This window comes from Rhincodon typus, chromosome 10 (genome assembly GCF_021869965.1).
Source record: "Rhincodon typus isolate 14 chromosome 10, sRhiTyp1.1, whole genome shotgun sequence".
Classification (NCBI taxonomy): Eukaryota; Metazoa; Chordata; class Chondrichthyes; order Orectolobiformes; family Rhincodontidae; genus Rhincodon; species Rhincodon typus.
The window spans coordinates 77544727-77557302 of record NC_063341.1 but is presented as its reverse complement, the minus strand read 5'-3'; the positions used below and the strand labels follow the sequence as shown (position 1 = coordinate 77557302).

The 12576-nt window shown below is 43.7% G+C and overlaps 1 protein-coding gene across 1 annotated transcript in view; it reads left to right on the top strand.

Moving 5' to 3' along the window:
- Positions 1–12576, top strand: part of LOC109922647 (mucolipin-2-like) — a 67125-nt gene that overhangs the window by 11851 nt on the left and 42698 nt on the right. Inside the window, exons 4-5 of the mRNA XM_048602378.1 lie at positions 4503–4676; positions 9710–9863. Coding sequence (XP_048458335.1) covers positions 4503–4676; positions 9710–9863 — 328 coding nt within the window. The remainder of the gene's footprint in view (positions 1–4502; positions 4677–9709; positions 9864–12576) is intronic.

Sequence of the window (12576 nt, the reverse complement as noted above, 5' to 3'; positions counted from 1 at the left end):
TCTGCTCCTATGATGCTGCTTGGCCTGCTGTGTTCATCCAGCCCTGCACCTTGTTGTCTCGGATTCTCCAGCATCTGCAGTTCCTACTATCTCTGTTGTTACCTCACCCTGCTGTCAGAGCTTTCTATTTCTCTTTGCCTTGTGTATATCAAGTTTACACTTAAACACATTTCCGTTATTTACCTCAACCATCTGCTGTGGTCATGAGTTCTACTTTCTCCCCACTCTGAGTTAAGATGGTATTTTTTTTCTGAATTCCTGTGGTGATAAATATATTTATGGTATTTTGTTCCTCTTTCATCCAGAAGTCCCTTCTTTAATTTTAAATTCCATCTTGGGGGCAGCACCTTTCTGCTATCTCTTTACCAAAGAAATTAGCCTGTATCATCTATTAACCACTCCATTCTGCAATTCTGATACGATAGGCATCAACAACTCTTTTTGTAATCATGTTAACACTTAATTAATTATTATTATAAATTAACATACAAACGAAGAACTGTCATGCAATAGTATCACAGCTGGTTTGATTATTTTTTATTCATTCCCATGGGATGTGGGTATTGCTGACTAGGCCAGCATTTATTGCCCATCCCTCTGACAGTAATCTCATTTCCACATTCCTGCCTCCCTCCGGTAACCTTTCACCCTTGCTGATGAAGAACTTATCCCATGCTTCCTTGCAACATAAAATGAAGATCATGTGCCCCATCCAATCCATGCTTCTCGCCCAACCCCATTTCAACCCAGCACCATGGCCTTCTTTTCCCTATCTTTACCTTCACTATTTGCATCTATATTGGTTGCCTTATCTTGATTGGTTTAGCTCAGTTGGCTGGATTTGTCGTGCAGAGCGATGCCTACAGTATGGGTTCAATTCCCACACGGGCTGAGGTTACTGTGAGGGACTCTCCTTCTCAATCTCTCCCCTCGCCTGAGGCGTGGTGACCCTCCGGTTAAACCCCCACTGGTCGTCCCTCTCTAATGAGAGAGCAGTCCTCTGGGACCATGGGGACTCTATTTGCCTCATCAAGTCCTTGCTCGTTCTCTACGCTGGCCAATCTCTGGATTTGACTCAGTCCCTGGAAAAGCTGGGGCAGTTCCAGCCAAAGGAAAGGCATGATCTGTCAATGCCTATCTTGGAACGATGTGAAACAAAAATAGAAATTGCTGGAGAAACTCAGCAGGTCTGGCAGCATCTGTGGAGAGAAGGCAGAGTTAACATTTCGAATCTAGTGGTCCTGTTTGAAACAATATGAAATGGGTCTCAACGCTGTGGAAAATCCAAGCCCAGTGCTTTATCAACAACAGGTGAATTGCCTCTTACCTTTGTGGTTCATAACTCTGTGCTGAAGACAGAAGCTGTTCTTCAAAACACAATTAACGTTGGCAGCTGTAATGAAATCTGTTCCTGGGTGTTTTGTCACATGATTTTACTCCAGGCTCCAAATATTGGTCAGCCAACGAATACATCCTTGTGACAAGCTGACTTTCAACGCCAATCAGAAAGCAGAACAACTCATTACCCTCAACAAAAACAGAAATTGCTGGAGAAACTCAGCCGGTCCAGCAGCATCTGTGGAGAGAAAACAGAGTTAATATTTCAGGTTCAGTGACCCTTGCTCAGAACTTGACTGGGGTAACGTTAGCTCTGATTTCTCTCCACAGATGCTGCCAGACCTGCTGAGCTTTTCCAGCAATTTCTGTTTTTGTTTCTGATTTCCAGCAACATCTGTCCTTGTTGATGTCTGACTGCCAGTCAACCAGCTCCTGAGGATCTGTCTGAGGAAACTGGCTGATCTGTTGAGTTTCTCCAGCAATCTCTGTGTTTGGATCTGCGATATTTTGCTTTCATTAGCTTTGATTTCCTCCCTTATTTATTACTCTGTTAAAGAGAAACATTCGGAGAAATTAGCGAATTAAAAATACCTTTATGCTGTCCCTGTGATTTTTCTACATTAGTACAGTCCCTTTGCCCTCAGAACTTTGGTAATTTTGATCAGAGCTCCCATTATTCTTTCCTCATCATTTCTTGTGGTTTTCCCATCAGGTCTTGGTGTTTATTGAAGTCTTCTGGTAACTGAGGCAGAGTTAGAAGTAAGCACCTCTTAGTCATAACTTTTCTCATACAATCCCAATACCTTCCCTAACCGTTGTTACGTATTTCTACAATCCCAGTACTAACCAGGGCTGGCTTTGTATTTACTGATTGATATGTTACTGCACTGGTATGCCAGTGGCTAATGTCTCTGTACGGAGGTACGTCCCGAGAAATTTAAATTTAATTAATCAAATAATTCTCAAATGCTCAAAGAAGCTGCAAAGTGTCATGGTCACGATAAAATTACTGAAACAGACTTTTAAAAAGAGAGCCATCTGATTCACTAATCCCAAATGACCCATAATTAGCCATTTTTACCCCAGTCTGACCCATAATCTGCCCTCTCCCACTACATAGTCCATGTGTGACTCCAGTTCCACTGGTGTCTGAAATGGCCCAGCAGCTTACCCCATTGTTGTCAAACAGTTGTCTCATCACCACTTTGTCAATTAAGGACGGGCAATAAATGCTGGCTCTTTTTTTAAAAATAGTTAAAAAAATCTGTACTTTGAGGACTGTAGCTAAATCCTTGTATCCAGGCCTCTGCTGCTCCCTCAATCCCCACTGGGAGTTCAGTTTCAGTTAGTGAGCTTTAGGAAGGCCATATCTGCAAGGGACATGCACCAGAACAATACCAAGCTAAAAGCGGTTTAAGTACGAGGGCTAATTGCATGGCCAGAGTTTGAGGAACAATCTAAACAAGGTCTTCAGCAGATGCAGAGGAATTCAAAAAGTGAGCATGTTATCCTCAAACTATTGCTATGCCTTTTAAGGAGTGAAATCTGAAAGAACACTTTGCCAAAATGTTGTATGTGAATGCTGTGTTCATTAATACTTCCAAAGTTGACACTGTAACAGCATCAGGGACGATGGAATGCACATTTCTCTCCTTTTCTCTTCCCACCGTTTGTGTTTGATGAGATCAGGGCCTATGATAGTTTCTGTCCCTGTCAAGTGGCTCACTGGAGTTGAACCAGAGAACAGCAATGTTTGAATCGAATGCTGTAACTTGCTGGAAGGCTGAATGGCCTCCTGATGCTCGGAGTGAGAGAGTGGAATTCACCAAAGTTGCTGTGGCTTGAAGAAAAAACTGTAGGATTGGTCGGGGTGGGGGCGGAAGCAGCTTGTACCAGGAAATAGTTTCATCTCAGATCTGACGTCAGCGTTTCTTTCAGAAATTGTGCCCGTGTGTGTGTGTGTGTGTGTGTGTGTGTGTGTGTGTGTGTGTGAGAGAGTGTAGTGTCGGTCTGTGTGCCTGCGTGGGTCTGTGGGCAGGGTATTGCAGATATAGGGAAGGTTGGACCAATGTGGATGCTTCCACCCAGGGCCCACTGATTTATATTGTCTCCCTGATGGATGATATCTTGATTTTTTTTTTTTGTTTATAACTCCCTCCCTGACATTATTCCCTCCCATCTCAGGAGCATCCCTGAACCCCGCAGCCCTTTATGAGATCTCTGTACCTTCCAAATCTGCTATCACCAACTTGCATTGCTTCACCATTGTGGCATGCAGGGCTCAAAACTCTGGAATTCACGCTATAAATCTCAGCATATCCATCTTTCTTCTTCTTTCTACATCTTTCATAAAATCCCCTACAGTGTGGAAGCAGGCCATTCAGCTCAGCGAGTCATAGCAACCCTCCAAAGACCATCCCACAAAGACCCACACCCCTACCTTATCCCTGTAACCCTGCATTTCTCATGGCCAATCCACCTAACCTGCACATCCCTGGATAGTATGGGACAATTTAGCACAGCCAATCCACCTAACCTGCACATCTTTGGACTGTGGGAGGAAACCAGAGGACCCAGAGGAAACCCACGCAGACATGGGGAGAATGTACAAACTCCACACAGACAGTTGCCCAAGGCTGGAATCGAACCCGGGTCCCTGGCACGCTGAGGCAGCATTACTAACCACTGAGTCACCATGCCACCCATCTCTCTTTATCTCTCTTCCTCTCTCTCCATCTCCATCTCTCCATCTAGCTCTAGCTCTCTATCTCAATCGCTATCTCTATCTCTTCCTCGCTCTGTATCCACCTCCCTTTCACGAGGCTCCTTTAAATTTGACCAGATTTTGACCTGTATTTCTGTGGTTCGGGGTCAAGTTCCATTAAATAAATGGTCCTGTGATGCAACTAGGGACATTTCACAACATTTAAAGGTGCTATATAAATGCTTGCTGTTGTTGATATCCTGATCTTTGCCCCATAAAGGAACGTGAGCAGACAAAATCCATAAAACCTGAGTGATAATGAGGCTGGTTGTCACTACTGTGGGTCCTTGCTTTGCACAAGGACAGGGTGGTGTCAGAGAGCATCTGTGAGTTTTAGTTTGTGATGGATCCATGCGTTTCTCATCACTTTGAGTGACAACTTTTATCTCGTCTTTTTCAGCTGATTCTCTTTGGTCTGAGTAACCAACTTGTCGCATCCTTCAAAGAAGAAAATGCCATCACCTTTAAGCACCTCTTCCTGAAAGGATACCAAGGGCCAGATGAGAATGACGGCAGTTTTATCATCTACACCCAGCAAGAAGTTTACAGTAGCATGTTTTACACTATTAACCAGGTATTGAGCTAAACCAGCCCTTTGACTTGTGTTAAACGTGGGTTTGATTTGCAGTTTTTGATTTGCAGTTTTTGATTTGTTGTGTTTTTTTTTTCCATGAGCATGCAATGCAAAAACTATGAAACTTTCTGGATGCGTCTAATTCCAGTTTGAACTGTCAGGGTTCCCTTTTAAAATACATAATAAGGCACCCAAATGATTTTAATGGGATTAGGGATTAAAAGATTGATTGATTGATTGACAATCCATACACACACACACGTGCACATATACACGCAAACATACATGCACATACCACCACACACACACACACACACTCTCTCTCACACATACACACACACACACACACACACACACACACACACACACACCCTGTCTCTCTCATGCACACTGTCCCACCATAACTCTGTCACACACACACCAGACAAGCATGTGCACATACATGAAAAAGCCTTCACGCCCTCAAAGCCACAGAAGAATGTTTCTGTGTGGTTAATTGTGTGATGTAGGAATTCACGTTTACACGCAGTGACCCCACTCCCTGTATAGAAGACAGTGTGACCATGGGCTGGTTATCTGTTGTGGGCTAGGTTAGTGCAGGGCTCTGTGCAGGCTGATGGTATGCACCCTAACAGGACTGGAACCAATTAGCTCGCACAGTTATAGCAAGGTCAGGTGGTATTCAAACCAACTATCAGGAGCAAGGGAGCCAGGAGAGAGCATTAAAGAGGAGAAATGTGGAGAGAGTGATAGATAGCATGTGTGTAATAATTAGTAAAGTATCAGGTGGCATGGAAGTAAAAAGGACAGAGGTTTACTGCATACGACTGAGAGTGTGGGAAAGGCTATAAATATCAGCAGTGAGTGGCAGGTGCAGATAGTTGCATGGGAATATGATGTTTTAGCAATAACAAAAACCTGGCTTTGGAAAGGCAGGGCTGAGCACTAAGGAAGAGGAAGCAAGGGGACGGCAGCAGTATCATCCCTAATTGCCCCTTGAGATTGTGGTGGTGAACTGCCTTCTTGAAACACTGTTGTCCATATGTTGTAGGTTGGCCCACAATGCCCTTAGGGAGGAAATTCCAGGATTTTGACCCAGTGACCGTGAAATAACAGCAATATATTTCCAAATCAGGCTGGTGAGTGGATTGGACAGGAACTTGCACAGGGCAGTGTTCCCTTTTATCTGCTGCCTTTGTCCTTTTAGATGGAAGTGGTCATGTGTTTGGAAGGTGCTGTCTGAGGATCTTTGGTGAATTGTAGGGAATAAAGTGTGTTCAGTTACCTTGACTGAGTTATCTCATCAGGAAACTCAGAGGGTTGATGAGGGGAACACTGTTGATGTGGTGTACACGAACTTCCAAAAGTTTTAAAAGGATTTTCTTGTAATAGATTTGTCAGCAGAGCTGATACCTTTGAAATAAAAAAGGAAGTGGCAGTAAGGAAATGAAGCTGTCTGAGTGATAGAGAGTGGTGGATGCTTGGACAAAAGACTGGGTTCCCAGGGATTGGAATTAGGATCACTGCTTTTCTAGATCCATTTTAATGCTCATGACTTTGACGTAAAAAGCACAATTTCAAAATTTGCGGATGCAAAATATGGGAAGTATTGTGACCTGTGAGGAGGTTACAGCCATAGAGGTCGACAGTACAGAAAAAGGCCCTTAGACTATCATGTCCATGCTAGTCAAAAGCAACGCCCTAACTATTCTAATCCAATTTCCAAGCACTTGCCACATAGCCTTGTATGCCTTGGCATTTGCAAGTGCCCATCTAAATACTCCTCCAATGTTATGAGGGTTTCTGCCTCTACCACCTTTCATAGACAATGACTTCCAGATTCCCAACACCCTCTGGGTGAAAAAGTTTTGCCTCACGAAAGGGACCTGAGGGGCAACTTCTTGACACAGAGGGTGGTGTGTGTATGGAATGAGCTGCCAGAGGAAGTGATGAAGGCTGCTCCAGTTACAACATTTACAAGGCCACGATGTGGAGGTGCTGGTGTTGGATTGGGGTGGACAAAATCAGAAGGTACAGGACACCAGGTTGTAGTCGAACAGGTTTATTTGAAATCACAAGCTTTCGGAGCGCTGCTCCTTCATCAAATGATTCAGCTAACATCGGAGCAGCGCTCTGAAAGCTTGTGACTCCAAATAAACCTGTTTGACTATAACATGCAGGCATGTGACTTCACATTTAAAAGGCATCTGGATGGGTACATAAATAGGAACGGTTTAGAAGGATATGGGCCAAATGCTGACAAATGGGACTAGATCAGTTTAGTATATCTGGTCAGCATGGACAAGTTGAACTGAAAGGTCTGTTTCTGTGCTGTATATCTCCTATGGGTTTATCTTATTTCTCTAAATCTCATGCCCCTTACCTTAAAACTATGCTCCCTTGTCATTGATTCTCCATCAAGGGGAAAAGGATAGTGATAGGTTGCAAGAATGCAGGAGTGTAGAATTGAGGTTGAAATCGGATCATCCATGAACCTATTGGATGGCAGAACAGGCTTCTTCTTCCTTGCTCTTGTGTTAGAACACAGGCAGGCTGGTAGGAGTGCAGTATGGGGGCAGTGCAGGAAGGGGGCATTACAATATGGGGGCAGTGCAGGAAGGGGGCAGTGCAGGAAGGGGACAGTTCAGGAAGGAGGCAGTGCAGATGTAGTTCAATGCAGAAAAGTGTGACATGATTCATATTGGCATAAAGAAAAAGGAGAGGCAATTTTAAAGAAAGGGTACAATTCTAAAGGGGGTGCAGGACCAACCTGACCTGGGAGTTAAAGTGCACAGATCATTTTTAGACACCAGGACATTAAGAAAGGGATTTGACTATAATTAGAGAAAGGCTGTGGTTTTTGCCATGAGGAAGACCCTCTGCCTTGGCAGAAATGATGGCAGATGTTTGAAATCCTAAACCCCATTTCCCTTCCACATCCCCCATTTTGTTGGGGCAGGGGTGCGATGTAGGTGTTCTTTAAAATGACCAGCTGCTTTGCTGATTTCAGGTTTTGAAGACTGTGATGTTTGAAGTTGGTTTGGGGTTAGCGCTAGCATTAATGTTTGGGTTAGCATCAGGGTTATTCTGGAGTGTGGAGATTAGACCGGGGAAGAGGAAGTTTGTTCTCAGTGTATTTTACCGGAATAGTAAGTGTGCCTTTTTGGAGCTATCCCTGTGGCTATGTTCCCAGGACACCTTGGGGTGGGGGCAGGGGTAGTCTGCAGGAGGGCTGTTAGTAACCCCCTTTTGGGGCTGGGGAGGTGGGGTTATGTGCTCTTTGGGATTGTTAATGGTGAAGAAGATTGTGTGTGAAGGGATACCAAAACCCTTTAGAACTGTCCAGATTTTGAAGATCTGTCAAATAGTGTCAAAGTGCTCAAGACAAAATGTGTCTGTGAATGGAAATGCATTTCTCAACAGACTGCAGTCTGTGATGTAGAACTTTGAGTAATAGAACTACATATTTTTTTCCCAATGTGCTTGTGTACATGTGGATACCCAGGATGCCATGGTAGGTGATGGGGGAATGGCTGGTGGATTGTAGTAGGTATGGCATGGCAAGGCAACAAAGTTGGCTTGGGGATATGAGATGATCATGAGAATGGATAGAGAAAGGTGGTGTGAGGGGTGATGGGGAGGTGGTGCTAGAGGAATGTTTTATATTCTTTTGTTTTGATTTTTGGACTCAGTGTTGGAGTCCTGAGACTGACACCGAGTCTGCCTCAAAAATTGGCATTACCCCCATCCCCCTCATGTGATTGTATTGAGGTGAGTTGCTCTTGCAGAGGGCGAACACAGACATAATGGGCCAAATGGCCTCCTTCTTGCTGTCTCCAGTCTGTGATTCTGAGATAATATAAGGACTGGCCTCAATACAGCTCCCAATTATTCTCTCAAATAGATAATCAAACAGTTCACAGGGGGATCAGCCCCACTTGAAAGGTTATGAGAAATAACCATCACTGAAGTGTCAATAGTAATTCCGAACAAAAAACAGAAATTCCTGGAGAAACTCAGCAGGTCTGGCAGCATCTGTGGAGAGAGAAACAGAGTTAATGTTTAGAGTCCAATGACACTTCTTCAGAACTGACAGTAGCTCGGAAAAGGCTGTTATTTATATGCTGATGACCGGGAGCAGGCAAAGAGGAGTGAGTGTATAGGAACATGGGAATAGGAGTAGGCCATTCAGCCCCTTGAACCTGTTCCACTAATCAATGAGATCATGTCTGATCTGTGGCCTAACTCAATCTCAATTTAAAATTAATAACTGATTCTGCATCCAATGCTGTTTTTGCAAGAGAGTTCCAAACCTCTCCCACCCTTTATGTATAGAACTGCTTCCTAACATCTCTCCTGAAAGATAGTAGGAACTGCTGATGCTGGAGTCTGAGATAACAAGGTGTAGAGCTGAATGAACACAGAAGGGTCCAGGCCCGACACGTCAGCTTTCCTGCTCCTCTGATGCTGCTTGGCCTGCTGTGTTCATCCAGCTCTACACCTTGTTATCTCTCCTGAATGCTGTTTATCTTTATCTACCCTGGAGGCTGTGCCCAGAGAGAAAGAGAGACAGTGACAGACAAAGGGACAGTTGATAGTAAACCAGAGATGGAGAAAAACTAATAATGGCGACAATGAGTGGGTGAAAATGGATTGGCTGTGCTGAAAGTGATGACAGGGCCTGGGGTGTGTAGGTGGGTAAAGGACAGAGCAGACGGTGCTCAGGCCCTAAAGTTATTGAACTCAATACTGAGTCCAAAGGTTGCGGGGTCCCCAAGCAGAAAATGAGATGCTGTGCATCCAGCTTGCACTCACTGCAGCAAACCTGAGACACAATAGACATTTTGTTTGAGGAAACCTTCACTGACAACATCAGCTTTATAGATTGGAACATTTCGGAACAGTCATTCTGTCAGATGGTAAGGTGCCTTTAGCAAAAGATGGAGAATGTTGAATTTTGTCCTTTTTTTCCTTTATGTTTTGTGCCACAGTGTTTGTTATAAATATTTAGTTAAATGCACTTTCCCACCAAGTATTTGCAGCTACAGAATATGACTGTTGGGAATTACGCCTATGACACAGATGTAAAAAATGGATCTTCCTTACGGATCTGTAAGGAGCTGTTTATGAAAGATGTGCCAATACCCTCAAACAACAAACTGGGAATCAACACAAGGATTGTAACAGGTAAGCGAGAAGTGTTGGTCTGTTCTGAACAGAATTAAAAACATGCAATTTTTCCAGCAACTCTCTGAAGACATCCCAAAGCAGTCACAGCCAATGAGGTGTCATCGCTGTTGTAATGTAGAAAACATGGTACATGGTAAGATCCCACAAACAGCAATGTGGCAATGTCCACGTAATCTGATTTTGTGGCGTGAGTGTAGCAATAATATCACTGGGCTAGTGATGCAGAACCCCAGATTAAAGGTCAGGGGTCATATGTTCAAATCCTATCGTGGCAGATGGTGAAATTTCAATCTGGAGTTAAAATTCAGTTTAATAATGACCCTGTCACTGATGTTGTTGTCATAAAAACCCATCTGATGCATTAATGTCCTTTTATCTTTTAAGATCCTGGCTAATTCATCCAAAAAGACCATGGCTGATCATTTTGTGTTCCTATCTCCACCTGAAAACCTTTGATTTATAGAACAATACAGCACAGGAACCGGCCCTTCAGCCCACAATGTTGTTCCGAACATGATGCCAAATTAAACTAATCCCCTCTGCCTGCCGTTGGTCCATATCCCTCCATTCCTTACATATTCATGTGCTTATCTAAAAGTCCCTTAAACGCCTCTATTGTATATGCCCCACTACCACCTCAGGTAGCACATTTCCACACTCCTACCACTCTGTGTTTAAAAAAAAACTTGCACCTCTTATCTTCTTTGAACTTTCCCCCTCTCACCTTAAATACCTGCCTCCTAGTTTTAGCCATTTAAACTCTGGGAAAAAGATTCTGACCACTAACCCTATTTCCACATCTCATAATTTTATTGACTTCTGTCAAATCTCTCCTCAGCCTCTGCCGCTCCAGAGAAAACAACCTGAATTTTTCTAGCCTCTCCTTATAGCTCATATTGTCTAATCCAGGCACCATCCTGGTAAACCTCTTCTGCACTCTCTCCAAAGTCTCTTCATCCTTCCTGTAATGTGGCGACCAGAATTGGACGCAATGCTCTATGTGTGGCCTAACCAAAGTCTTATAAAGCTGCAACATGACATCCTGACTCCTGTATTCAATTCCCCGAGCAATAAAGGCAAGCAAGCCATGTGCCTTCTTTTTCTTTATTCGTTCACAGGATGAGGGCGTCGCTGGCTGGGCGAACATTTATTGCCCATCCCTAATTGCCCAGAGGGCAGATAAGAGTCAACCACATTGCTGTGGGTCTGGAATCACATGTAGGCCATACCAGGTAAGGATGGCAGTTTCCTTCCTTAAAGAACATTAGTGAACCTGATGGGTTTTTCCAACAATCAACATGGTTATCATTAGATTATTAATTCCAGATATTTATTGAATTCAAATTCCACCGTCTGCTGTGGTGGGCTTTGAACCTGGGTCCCCAGAACGTTACCTGAGCGTCTGGATTAACAGTCCAGCGTTAATACCACTAGGCCATCACCTCCCCCCTATTTACTTGTGCAGTCACTTTCAGGGAGCTATGGACTTGAAACCCAAGGTCCCTCTGTATGTTGTGTTTCAGCAAGCAGCTATTTTGATATTTCAGAGTTTATTTGTGGCTTCTACAAATACAGGTGTCATAGTAAACCTTAAAGAGATGTTGCTGTCATGAAGGCATTTGAGATAGTTCTCTGGATTACCAAGCAATGAAAACAAGCCTGGATTTTGCTTTCCTGTGGAATGTATAGGAAATGTGGTAATATTAAAGCAGGTTTCAGAGATCATAACATTAAGGGCTACCAATTTGATTTGCTTTTAAAACACTGTTGATCTACTGCCACGGTAACATATAAATGAGAATTTCTTGGAGTGGACAGCAAATGTTTGGCTTTTATATACCATGTATATGCTTAAGGTATTTAGTGGCTAGTGAAGGCTAGTGAGTGACTTCCCATATCCTTTTTGAAGTAGCAGTGAGGCAAGAACCTTCAGGTGCATATAAAGATTATTCACATGCACATGTCTGGAACATGGTTATTTAAAAGAACTATTCGTTATCAGGTTACAACCAAAGTTCTGTTTTCTACCTGGAGAACAAATGCAAATTCCTTCCGACTCTTCATGTAGTTTAAACAATGGCTCTCTGTTCAATAGTGAGTGTACTTCGCTGTTTTGGAAAATGTAGGGGGTGATGGATTCTCAGGGGAATGTAGCACTGACAGCCAGGTTTCTGGCACTGAGACTGGCTGTAAAGTAACTAAGGGTATGTCAGGTTCCAAGCGATTGATTATGATAGGGGACTGTCTAGTCAGAGGCACAGACTGACGTTTCTGCAGCTGACAGCGAGACATCGGAATGGTGTGTTGCCTCCCTGGCACCAAGATCAAGGCTTTCTCGGAGAGGGTGCAGAATATTCTCAAAGGGGAGAGGGACCAGCAGGAGGTCGTTGTACACATTGGAACTAATGATATAGGAAGAGAAATGGACGAGACTGAGGAGAGAATACAGGAAATTAGGCAAGAATTTAAAAAGGAGGACCTTGATGGTAGTAATATCTGGATTACTCCCAGTGCCACAGGCTAGTGAGGGTAGGAATAGGAGGACAGAGCAGATGAATGTGTGGTTGAGGAGCTGGTGCAGGGGAGGATTCATATTTTGGATCATTGGAATCTCTTCTGGGGTAGAAACGACCTGTATAAGGAGAAAGGATTGCACCTGAATGGGAAGGGGACTAACATACCGGCAGGGAGATTTGCTAGAGTTGCTCAG